This window comes from Musa acuminata, chromosome BXJ1-9 (assembly GCF_036884655.1).
Source record: "Musa acuminata AAA Group cultivar baxijiao chromosome BXJ1-9, Cavendish_Baxijiao_AAA, whole genome shotgun sequence".
NCBI lineage: Eukaryota > Viridiplantae > Streptophyta > Magnoliopsida > Zingiberales > Musaceae > Musa > Musa acuminata.
Genome location: NC_088335.1, coordinates 4296184 through 4309468, shown reverse-complemented (window position 1 = coordinate 4309468; position 13285 = coordinate 4296184). Strand labels below are relative to the sequence as shown.

General features: G+C 38.7%; 1 protein-coding gene across 1 annotated transcript; it reads left to right on the top strand.

The window, feature by feature from the left end:
* Positions 1-5647: 5647 nt before the first annotated feature.
* Positions 5648-12978, top strand: LOC135592606 (mitogen-activated protein kinase 10-like). The gene is made up of 10 exons (XM_065082158.1): positions 5648-6224; positions 7791-8199; positions 9095-9222; positions 9372-9431; positions 10470-10619; positions 10709-10864; positions 11027-11238; positions 11339-11440; positions 12023-12186; positions 12270-12978. Exons 1-10 carry the CDS (start codon positions 6201-6203, stop codon positions 12626-12628), a joined length of 1764 nt encoding a protein of 587 aa, XP_064938230.1. The 5' UTR covers positions 5648-6200; the 3' UTR covers positions 12629-12978.
* Positions 12979-13285: the final 307 nt, after the last annotated feature.

Here is a 13285-nt window from a genome sequence, read left to right as displayed (position 1 = left end):
GTCAGTTTTCGAAGGCTGGCTTTTTGATCCAACGGTCAGGAAACGCCGAACGCTGGCAATCATGTGATGATAAAACGGGCCGGACTTTGACGAAGCGATAACGGGCCCAATCCATTTCTAGCCCCCTATTTATGGAAACCAGCCTCTAAAGATTCCAATGTGGGACTAAAAATTTATCGCCGTCCTCCTCCTCCTTTGGAAACTGAAACCGATACCTTCGTTAAAGATTGCTACGACATGGACACAGTACCTTCACCTTCGTATGGCCTGCGCCAAGTTTGGTGGTCTTCATCTACCATAGGAGGTGCACTTCTCACCATCTCGAGGCCACAGCCACAAACCATTAATTCATTGGGGCTCTCCTTTCGTTCGGTTGCTGTTATCGGAGCAAGGATTTTCCATTGCCTGAGACAGACCACTGCCCTACTTTGGAGGACAAATGGCCGGCAATTTAATCTCTCTTGATAGCTTCAGGTCCCAAAGATGGCATGCATGGATGCGTGGTGATAGATCTCAGTTGGATATACAAATCTTCGTTGCCAGTGAGTCTTCCCTTATATGCTGTACAACTTTTCTTTTTGTTGGTGGTGGTGGTGGTGGTGGTGTTCTTGAAAAGGACTTTGGTGGCTGAGCATTAAGCTCTCCCACCGTCCACTACCTCTGAGCTTTTAGAAGGTCCATTGCAGGTATATGGTGTGGCTTAGCACAGTACCCAACCGGTTAGGTCATCGGTGGAAGCCACTAGTGTGCATTAGGATCAATAAGTGAGCTTTTATGGATTGCGGAGGCTTCCTTGTAGAATCTGAAATTGTTCATCGAGAGGTGTGAGTTGTGCCCTCTCACAGCAACAGTAGAGAGAGGAAGACAGCAGAACGAAGAAGAATATAAGTGCGGGTTCCGATGGTTCCTTCCATCTCTTTCATGCTCTTAACCTCAGTTGCTCAAAGCAGCCATTACATGAGACCACGAAGCGTGCTTGTCGGTGAGAGGGACAGCGAAGAGAGAGAGAGAGAATGAATGGTGCGTCCCTGAGAGGTAATACTCTCTCTTGCATCTGAATCCAATCTCCAAACTTCTCTCGTGTACTTTCTTATGTTATCCACACTTTACATAACATTGATTACAGTATATCTTTTCTGTCATTTTTTTCCCCCTTTATTTCTAGATTTTGTGTGATGAATCTAATCTTCTTGAAGGGGAGGGGCAGCCGACACCTACTTGTATCCCATGGCCACATTGTTTGTGCTAATTAGCCTCTTGGCTGCCAACTTCACATACGACAACATCACTTCCAATGATTCGAGGGAAACTTTTATCTTGATTCGATGGTTGTGCCCATCTTTTGGGGAACAATACAATGCATTTTTCTCCACACACACACAAAGTACAAGTGAAAACAAGTCACTATTATTGTCACTGTCATGTAGAGAATACATACATATATGTATGTATTTCTATCTTCCGAAGAAGTGGTGTAGGTGATTTGTATTTGATATTGATTTACTTCCATCGAACGCTGGTTTTTTTCTTTCGACGTTGACGAGTATGATGATGGGTCAATAATTGGTGTAGGGTGATAGAGAACAAAGTCAATGGATTTGGGATGTTAAATAGATATGCATGGCTAGATGTTTATTTGGCTAAATGGGATGTGAGAGAGTAGTCGATGGAAGTCTAAGGAGCAAGTGCTCGAGCCTTTTTATCCATCATGATTGATGACAATAATAGACTCGCCATCCTTTTATTCTTAGATATAGGGGTTTATAGTTATCTCATGTTCATGATTTTTTCCGACCTCATGGATCGAAATTTACAAAGACGGAGCGTACGTGAAGTTATTTGGTATCATATGGTCGCTTGAGATTGGTGGATGTGATAAGATTATAAATCATTAGCTCATGCAGACATTGGTATTTTACTACTCAACATTAGAAAAAATAACTTAATCGGATCTTACAAATTGGTATTTATGATTTGAACTTGAATCATGGGTAATTCGATTTTCGATGTTAATGATCAAGTTATTTATTTTTATTAAAGATAATGATATGATATTTGATTATTCTCTATCATCTATATATTCACATATCTTTTTTTCTATTATATATATATATATATATATATATATATATATATATTAATATCCTTCATGACACTTATTATTCTATAGTGCGTGGAATAATAAATCAATTTGATTCGAACACTCCAAAAATTATTTTTGATAGTAAAAATATAAATTGATATATTATATCTCATATAACCAATTGTTGAGGAAAAGTATCGTTTATATCTTGGTCAGTCCTATGTAGTTTGGATCCGTATGTATATGATAGTTTGATGTGATTCTAAAATGAAAACATTAAACTATTGATGTACCATCTATATGAAGATTGAAATCAAAAAATATTTCATGATCCAATCCCAAGTTTGTAACCCTAAATATGAGTTCAAAACGCAAGTAGTCAAAAGAAATAAATCTTTCTTATATAGTGAAGATAAACGTTTATATAAAATATTTCATAAAATATTTTATGAGAAAAATAATCTCTAATTGCTTCCAATAATCTCTACTTAACCTCAATGTGAGTGACAAGAGAAAGAGGGATAATCATAAACTATTTACCTTTGACTTATTTTGAACTCTCGTGGAATTGACGAGTGGAAGATGACTTGGATTTTTTTTTTTTTTTTTTCTGATGGAGGATTTTATTTCATATGATAGTTACATATTGAATGATGATTAACTAATAATATATTTATTATTATTTATTAAAATTTTAAAATAAAAATTATAATAAAAAAAATATTAGCGGTCTTATATTCCAAATTGAGGAGGTGGGTGTACCAAACACATCTCCATATATATATATATATATATTGCTTGTTCCTGCGTGGCTTCATCTGCACACGACCTTCGGAGGATAAATCCCACTTTATTCCCGGTCACAGCGTGGACACAGCATCACCATTCATGGCTCGGCAAGTTGTGGCTTGGAAGCCTCTGATAGAGACATTTAATGTGCCATATCTCTCGAGTGGACAAGAGAGGCACCGACGACGACGACGTCGACGTCGACGTCGACGCATGCAAATTACAGGAAAGCCGAAGAGGAAATAAACAAGTGAAGACGGCTTTCCCCTTTACGTTGTGTGCTGATCCGTAGACTTCCGTGGGATGCCGTTGCCGAGGAGAAATAAGAGCAGCAGGATCTGATACAGTAGGAGTGAAGGCGAAGCACCAAGCACGAAGCACGCAGCACGCAGCACGCATCACGTGGAAAGAAGCTTGTGTCACAGGATAACTTATAATTCATCGTGTCGGTTCTGAAAAAGATCATTTACTTTCCTGATTTCTTGCCCTTCTCCTGATAAATAATATGCAGACATTACATGGATGAATTATGATACGGATATTTGACTAACGAGATTGAATCTCTCTCTCTCTCTATATATATATATAATTCAAATGAGGAACTCATGATATATATATATATATATATACTATATTGTTTTTGGTTGTCTACATTTTTTCATCGTGCGTATATTATCATGTTGTTAGGAGAAGATATCATTGATGTATTCGAGAGTCTGACATAATCCAAACTCATATATAAGTTTGTTTGAAATATCTCATACAATATTATAATTATGAGTTCGGATTACGTTAGATTGATGAAGACATAATACTCCCGATGTATTATTTGTACAAAGACTAAGTTCAAGAGAAGTTTCTCAACCTGAAGTTAATAATTCGACGTTCTCGAATATAGATTCAAAAAGAAATATCTTACAAGATGTTTTTTTATATCATAAAAAATAAGAAGAAAGTTTATAATTATCTTATTCGTTGTATCAAAACGAAGCTTATGATTATGAGAACGAATTTGTGATATCTCCTTATCATAATAGTGAACGAGAATGATTATTAATGAATTAAACTTTTTTATAAATTTTATTATAATAAATTAAATAAAATTTATTATCGTATTATTATTATTATTATTATTATTATTATTATTATTATTATTATCATCTGTTTGGAATAGTCGGACACGAGGGTGACATGCAGGTCGTATGTGTTACCTCTGAATCCATCCTAATGGCAGTGGTAAAGCTATAGCAGCAGCGGCAACAACAAAGGCCACCGCAGCACCAGGCGTTGGGGGGCCTCTAAGAAAACGACGCATTTAGGAGGCTTCCCTGTCGGCCGATCTCTTTCTCCCTCCGTTCATTGATAGCTTAACCCTTTCGCCTCCAAAACACTTCCTTTCGATCATCTTCTCCCTTCGTTCTTGTAGATGACCACATGACCCGTGTTTGTAGATGAAACAAAATTCCTCCACACAAAAAGCCACTGCACATAATTGAGGCCAGCCTTCCTGGAGGAGACGGAGCGGCAACAGCAGCAGCCGCATTTATACCCTCGAAAAGCAGCCTCCTTGATGCTTCCTGATGCATCATTTTGCACTTGTGGTGAGCAGTGAGTGTCCTGTAGCTCATAGCTGGAGCACAAGATAAGCAACCACTGGTGGATGCTACAGCATAGCTTCGGGCAACGGGACAAGGACCACACGTTGATGAGACTTCTGGGGACAGATCCTGGGTCATTTTCCCCGAGGGTCGAAGATGATGAGCAGAAGCTAGCCGTCGCTCAACTCAGCCATGACTTCATCTTAAACCTCCTTCCTCACCGTCGAGATCTTGATCTTGTTGGCTCGACACAACAGCATCACGAAGTAGAATTCTCTTCCTCCTTCAACCAGTGTATTTAGCAAGTCAAACATTCATTCAGAACCGGCCAAAAAGAAGAAGAAGAAGAAGAAGAAGAAGGCAGAAGGTTGGGAGGTAACTTTCAGTAGAATGGTAACAGGTTGCAATCACCAACGTTTCTTCACATAAACGACTATTCTGGGCATATTCTTTTCTTGGAATTTTCTTGCTTGCAGACTTACCTGTGAGGAAAACCCGAGAAGGCATTCTAATTTATAGCTTCCATGAATCTGCACACCATTAATGACACTTCATTATTGAGATCATCATCAACGTTGCTTAAGCTCTCAGCCATCTTTCCACCTAGAATTCTCGACTGCAGTTAAGTGGTAAACCTGAGTTCTTCTGATTCCTTCCTTCAGGTGTTCTCATGTGACATTCCTGGGGAACTCCATGGCTAACTGGATAAGATCATCCCCTGCTTTGACCAACACACCATTGCAGCATTGTCAACTTTATACCAATTCCTATTTTCTTTTAATCAACCAAAAAATTAGTTTTTTTACCATTAAAATATTTATTTTTGTATATAAATAAAAGTAAAATAGACAAAGAGAAAAATTGCAAAGGAGGTCAACCAATCTCATAAGAATCGACAAGATAATAACAAAGTTTGAAGGCTTCAACCATTTCAATTTCCATCCTCTCCTCCTTCCAACGGTAAAAAAAAGGGTGAAAGATTCGAAGTGGCACCAAACTGCGGCCACCAAAAGCCTACGCAGGCACGCAAAGGCACCTCTCATTATGACGAAAAGACCCTCACGTATTACCATTAATTACCTAACGTTACGCTACGTTATTGTGTATTTTTGGAGAACAGTTGGGTGCATTATCGTCCTTCAGAAATTATATAGAAACGCTTTAGATGCCCTGCATCGGTAACCATTCTTCTCTTCCTCTCCCATCTCTTCCCTGACCTCACCCATCCCTTCGTCTCTTGCTATCAGAAAACCCTGGGATTAGGGCGTGGTTTCGGGGCTGGTTACTCTGTGCTTGGAGGTTTTTGGAGGAATTGCCGGTCGGTTTCGTGGAGGCGGCGGAGCGACGAGCTTTGGTTTCGGTTTGGAACGTGGAGGGGCCGGATCTTGTGTGGTGGAGTTTTCGGCGGGGCTCCCCGTCTCTGTGATCGTGGCTCTTGTTGCGTTGGGGGGACTGTGAGTGCCTGTGGGATTGGATCCCGTCTCTGTGCGCTTCGGAGCGTCGGCGCGGGACTGCCGGGTTGTGATCCGGAGCGGGGGCAGGTGGGGCAAATGCGGATGATTTCCATAGGGCTCCGTTCCTTTTTGGTTTAGATCTCGTCCGGAGTTTTAACGGAGAGTGTGAGGAGAGGAAGGAAGAGGGATCGGTGGAGGTAAAAAAGAGGAGGAAGATAAGAAGAGGAAGGAGTTTTGGATTGTCTCGATAGGCGATTCGGGTGCTAAGCTGTAAAAATGCAGCAAGATCAGCGAAAGAAGGTGGGTTTCTTGATCCGTGCTTTTCCTGTCTGTTCCCTTTTTGTTTGGGTTACGCTATAGATCTGCTGGTTCAGGTCGGTTTTTGCTCTATCCGAGTGCCAAGTTGCTCCCGTTGACCGATGTTCTCCTTTCTCATTGTCTCTTGGCTTCTGCCTTTCTTCTTCTTTTTGAAGCATATCTAATGGCTCCTCGAGTTGCTCCAATTGAGTCGATCGATGACTGGTTGGGTTTGATTCGTGTATAATTCCTTATGCTACGATTTTTCTGAAGTAAACGTTTTGAATGATGACCGGCTGTCAAAGATTTTCTGCACCAAGTCCGGTACCAGGTTCCTGTTTTGAGTTTGTGCATTTCATCTGACACCACTGATGATGGTTCAAAAATCGACTCAATTCTACTTGGAATTGCGTCCGGGTAGCTTCTGTCGGTCATCTCGAGATTCTTCTTCCGTTTCGTTATTTCTTTTCTTCCTGGTTGTACTTTTATCTTTTTTGAACGCACATGCCGATTGAGTTGCTATCGGTGAACTCTAATCCTGAGGATTTTCTCCGATATTTTTGTTTCTATTATTTGTTTGTCATTTTTGTTCTTTCACATCTTCCGTGAAGATAAAATTTTCGTTTTTTTGTTGTTGTATCTGCACAAATTACTCTGTGGGCTCTTTTTGGAGTATTTCCCATTTTCTTGATTTCTAGTGGTGATCCAAATTATGTGTGGGCTGTTGTTCTGATGCTGTCATGTTGCTATTTTGAAACATTAAAAATATAACATCATCTGTAGGACTGGAGGAAATAAAATTAATCCTTGATACCAATTGGTGTAATATGTAAGTTGGTGCATAAGACCAATTTGATTCTTGTATCTGGTCCCACATGAAGTTCCCTGTCCTGACTTAATTAGAGAACAAAAGGTATGCATGTAGTACTTATATGGATGTATTTGTATTTTAAGTATGCAAATTTTGTTTTAGTATATACAGAAAGGTAAACTGGTGTTACACAACTCATCATCTTAGAAGTCTTTTCAATTTAAACAAACAACAACAACAACAAATCGGTGAGTACCAACGATTTGGGGTTGGCTACATGGATCTTTTGCCGCCATTGAGATTTGTAAAACATCATATGTGTAGTTGAGTTTAGAGTATTTAAATATTTGTTTATAGTTTCTATTACGATATTTTTAGGTCTTCCTTTTTCTCTTCTATTGCCACTAACATTAATCATATCGCTCCTTCTAACTACCACATCCAAATTATCGATTTGTTTTCTTGCAAGATATAGCATTTATCCATTTTTCATCTATCAAATTTTACATTGAAATTTGAAGTGACAGATTACTGGAGCATATAGGCACATGACTGTCTCAAATTGTCAGCCATGATATATAGTGGGTTCTATTATGTTTTTTACTTTTCAAAGGGATAATTAACTGAATATTGAAGGACTTGATGATCCAGCAACAAGATGCCAGTATTGTATTTTTCTCAATCATAAATTAGTGCATTTGCAGAACTGAAACAAGTTGCTATCTTGAACTGTTATTGCATTTTATTGTCTTCTGCAGAATTCACCAGATTTGGACTTTTTCAGCGAGTATGGGGATGCCAATAGATACCAAATTCAGGAGGTTATAGGCAAAGGTAGCTATGGGGTGGTCTGTTCAGCAATTGATACACATACTGGAGAGAAGGTGGCGATCAAGAAGATACATGATATTTTCGAACACATCTCCGATGCTGTCAGAATCCTTCGTGAGATCAAGCTTCTTCGTCTTTTAAGACATCCTGATATAGTGGAGATTAAGCACATCATGTTGCCTCCATCAAGGAAGGATTTCAAAGATATTTATGTTGTTTTTGAGCTCATGGAGTCAGATCTTCACCAAGTCATCAAGGCAAACGATGATCTAACAAGAGAACATTATCAGTTTTTTCTTTATCAGCTGCTTCGTGCACTAAAATATATTCACACAGGTAATATATTGGTATTGAAAGATTTATGCAGTTATGGATTAATATGGCTAATGTAACTTTTGATTATTGTTCTTTTTCTTTTAGTTTTCACTTCTAATACGAGTGCATCCGTTAAAAACTACTCATTGACAATCTTTGACTTATTGACAATCTCTGCCTTTGTTTCTCTTGAACTTATCTATGTTACTTTAGGGTTTTGCATCCAGAAAAGCTTGCTTTGGTTTTCGTTCTACTCAAAATGTAAGAGCTGGGGGGCTGCATTCAGGTTGAGGTTCATTTGTTGGGGAATAGCATTTGAAATTTCATAATCTTCACAATTGTGCTATATCCTTGTCTTCTCTTCATGTAACATCAAATAGAAACAGCATGGCCAAAGATGTATAGCGGGAACTGGAACCTTGAATTGGCTATACAATCATTAACGCCCATATAATGTGGCATTAGTTGATTCAATCATTAACGCCCATATAATGTGGCATTAGTTGATTCACGTAATGTTAGGCTTATAATTTCATGATCTGGATCATCTTAAGTAATGGGAATTTTGTTATTTTTGTTATATTTTCAACTTCGTGTGATTGGAAACATTCAGAGTCGAGAGTTTTCATGTTTGTATAGTTTTTTGGTTGTCTTATATCATTCTTTCATATGCTTGAAATGTGCAGTAAGTTTCAGTCTCTTTTATCATGGCCAAAATTATGGTTGTAAACATATTTAAATCAATATTTCAAATGTTTTCACTTGATCAGTGCATTGAATGACTTCTATGACTTGTTTGTTTTATCTGTGATTATTACTATTTTATCTTTTGGTTATGATGATAATTCCACTAGGTGCCAAATGCTGAGTAATCTTTAAGAATAGCATTTTCATGTCCAATTTGTTTCATGTGCAGCTAATGTGTATCATCGTGATTTAAAGCCAAAAAACATACTAGCAAATGCAAACTGCAAGCTAAAAATTTGTGATTTTGGACTGGCAAGAGTTGCATTTAGCGACACGCCCACAACAATTTTTTGGACGGTACGTTAGTTGGAGGTTTCCTTTTCCTTCATATTCAATTTATTGCTTGTTATTATGTTTTGGTCTAGTGGTATATTTGATTGTTGTTTTATCATCTAAGAAGCAATGACTACACTCTTTTAACCTTCTAGAGCACTAACTTTTAACAGGATTATGTTGCAACCAGATGGTATAGGGCTCCTGAGTTATGTGGATCATTCTTTTCCAAGGTATAAGCATATTGCTTCATGATCTTTAAATGTTTTTATCTCATGAAATATTTCAATACTATGCCTGGTGCCTAAAGCACAATGGCAACACAAGCTGCAATCATACAACTATTCTCATATATTAAACACTGTTAAAAGAACATGACCATGCTGGATCAGCCGATCAGGCAATATGATAGACCTGTTATTTTGTACTGCAGACCTAATTTGCTACCATGTTATGTATGCATCTGGGCTTGGGTTCATGTTCTTGATCTGTAACTTGTTCTTCACTTCTTTGTTTCAATTATAACAACCAATCAAAAAAATCTTTCCCTACTGGAAGCTATTAGCAGAGTTTTATAGCTATTGAATGATCTCTCATCTGAGTTGTTTTGTTGAATTTATGAATTAATAAACAAATTAAATATACTGTGGAAAGCTTTAGTTCTTGCACCTAATTCAAGATGCACAAAACTGGTGCAGTTACCAATCAGAGTGACGTATGAATCTTCCTTAAATTCCAATACATCTTTCTGTGCTTGATCAGGATGTTGTAATATGATTTCTTTGTTGAAAATTATTATGTAAAGCACTATGTGAACTTTAAAAAGACATTCTTATATAGCATATATCAGCATTTCCATTTTCATGCCCATCAAGTCTTGTGGGGCTTACACTTATAGCAAGGGGGATATGGAGCCTCAGAATGTTGGCATACCAGTAGTGATGATTTTTTGTTTGTTAGTATGTGATCAACTATGTGATCTGTTGGAGATCTATAGTTATTGATTTAGTTGATGATTTATTGTCGGTAACTCTTAAAAACATTTTACAATTGGAATAGTTGTAGTTGCTATTCTTGATAAACTTCTGAAGGATATAATAGTTCCATACATTAAAAATAATGCATGTTCAGGAAGGATTTTGAACTCCCTGCAAGCTGAAATATCACTAATAACAGGTACTAGTATCGAGTTGTTCGTATGTTTTACTCTCTAGTTTTGAACCGTGAAATTTTGCTAAAAACTATATTGACTGGTTGTTCTGAAATTGCAGTATACCACTGCTATCGATATTTGGAGCATTGGTTGCATTTTTGCTGAGGTATTGACAGGCAAGCCTCTTTTTCCTGGTAAAAATGTAGTTCATCAGTTGGATTTGATGACTGATCTTCTGGGGACACCTTCCTTAGATACAATTTCTCGGGTATGATAGTTGTGTCAAAACTTTATGTTTGAAGGTGCCATTGTTTTGAAATCACTGAAAATATCATTTTCCTTCTTTTCTGATTCCAGGTCCGGAATGAGAAGGCAAGGAAGTACTTGAGCAACATGAGAAAAAAACTGTCTGTGCCATTTTCACAGAAGTTCCCAAATGCAGATCCTCTGGCATTGAAACTTCTAGAGAGGCTTTTAGCATTTGATCCCAAGGACCGGCCAACAGCTGAAGAGGTATCCATGTCCAACTAGATTCATGCAATAATTTGCTTCTGTCCTCATGATGTTTTGTTTTCTAAATTTTAGTAGTATCACATGAGGTTTAGTGTTATAGTATCTCATATTCTTTATCACTCTATTTATCAAATGATGATTCCAAATTTATCCATATACCAGGCATTGGCTGATCCATATTTCAAAGGCCTTGCCAAGGTAGAGAGAGAACCATCTTGCCAACCAATAACAAAGATGGAATTTGAGTTTGAGCGCCGAAGGTTGACTAAAGAGGACATACGGGAACTTATCTTCCGTGAGATTTTGGAGTATCATCCCCAGTTGCTCAAAGACTACATGAATGGAACCCAAAGTGCAAATTTCCTATATCCTAGGTTCTATATTTCAGATCCCTTTGCCCTTCAGTATCTACTCATAAATAAATGCCTGACAATCTCACTCTTGGTAATTTTTTCCTGCTTTCCGTGTATGCAGTGCTGTCGATCAGTTTAGAAAGCAATTTGCTTACCTTGAGGAGAATGGTGGTAAAAGTGGGCCTGTAATTCCATTAGACAGGAAGCATGTTTCTCTTCCTAGGTACTTTTTCATGGTAGTCTGATTTTGAATGTTATTCCTTTGATTTTTCATGTATGCAGGTATGCAGTACCGATTGGGACCGCTTGGTACGGGTGGTACATACCAAGTACATGAAAAATCGGTACCAAGTACATGAAAAATCGGTACCAAGTATATTTTCTTCATTGCTGTAGCACTGTAGCACTGCTACAATATAATACTGTAGCACTATAGCGGTACCGGCGGTCCACGTACCGGTATGCCATCGGACCGATTTTTCATGTACCAAGCACTACCACCCGTACCAAGCGGTCCCAATATTGTTTCTCATAATAGTCTTTGAAAATTTACTTGAAGCTGGAAACAGCAGGCATTAAAATATCAAACTCTTTACAAGCATGCTATCCATCATGCATTTTAGAAGGTAATTGAAACTAGCATATATCTTTTTGCTTTTCAAGAATAGAAATTAACTGAAACAGAAACGAAATTCTTTTAAGCGATTGCATTTGTTTTGTCTCTTCCATCTTCTCACCCGTTTATTTCATGAAAGTCTGGATTGGTCAACCTTTTCGTCGTTTAGATTTATTTGCCTCCTGGTAGGTCCACGGTGGTCCACTCTGCTACTATACCCCCAATGGAACAACCGAACATGGGTCCTTCAAGAGATAAGCAAGGCACGGTTGAAGCGTGTAAGAACCCTCGTGACAATGAAAGGTCATCTGGAAGCATCTCAAAAGCTTCACAGGCACAAAGGATTCCAACTGGTAATTCCTTAGATCCAAAATGGCCACCGTTGGTAATGATGCTGTTGCACACTTACAGTCTTGTATCGTGCTCTGTTTTCCAGCTAGACCAGGAAAAGTTGTTGGTCCGGTGGTGCCGTACGATATTGGAAGTATGAAGGATGCCTACGATCCCAGACGATTCATCAGGAATCCTGTTCTTCCGCTGCAATCCGCCATTCCGCCATTTTGTTTTCATGGTCCTGCAGGCAAGTTGGGGAGCTCCAACAGAGACCCCGTGGAGGCCGAAGGCGAATCTGTACAGCACAAGCCACCCCCCCATCCATGCATACCCAGCAAGATGGCACCAGACATAGCCCTTGACATGAGAGCTTCCCCCTTCAATGGGATCGTCGCAGCAGCTACTGCTGGTGGTCACAGAAAAGTCGGCACCATTCAGTTTGGCATGACCAGAATGTATTAAGCGCTGAGCACCGATAAACATGCCATCTCAGATGGGCAAGGACGACGATGCTCACTAACATTCGCTGCAAATGCTAAGGGCAGCCAACAACAGGCAGAAGAGAAAGGAGAAGATTACTGACGAGGCCACGAGGGAAGGAAGACGCAACTTCGTACTCGCAATGTGCATTGCTTGCTGTAGATGATGAATACACTTCAAAGGACAATGTAAGCATAGCTCTGGTGAAACTGTTCATCTTCGCCTCCTGTTAGAAAAATTGTTTCTGATCCAACTTCATGTTCTTTTTCCTACGCCTGCCTGTACATATTCACGAGTGCTTGCAAGATCTTACTGAATGATGAATTGATGGATGGATAACGATATTGATTGTAGAATAAAGCTTTAAAAAGGTTAAAATTTAATGTAATCCAATAAAAAAGAATCACAGTGGGTGCTGATAGTTTTTGTCATGGCATGATAAATGATGGTTGTCCAAAGCTTGTCTATACCTTCTTTCATCCCATGTAACGTCTTCTTTAATGGCTCCCCTCTCGAATATGACTTTGAAGGAAACCTCTACATATTAAGTTTCTTAAACATCTCTCTCTCTCTCTCTCTCTCTCTCTCTCTCTCTCTCTGGTGAGAGTTCATCCATGACCAGATTAAGTGTGCAAGGAT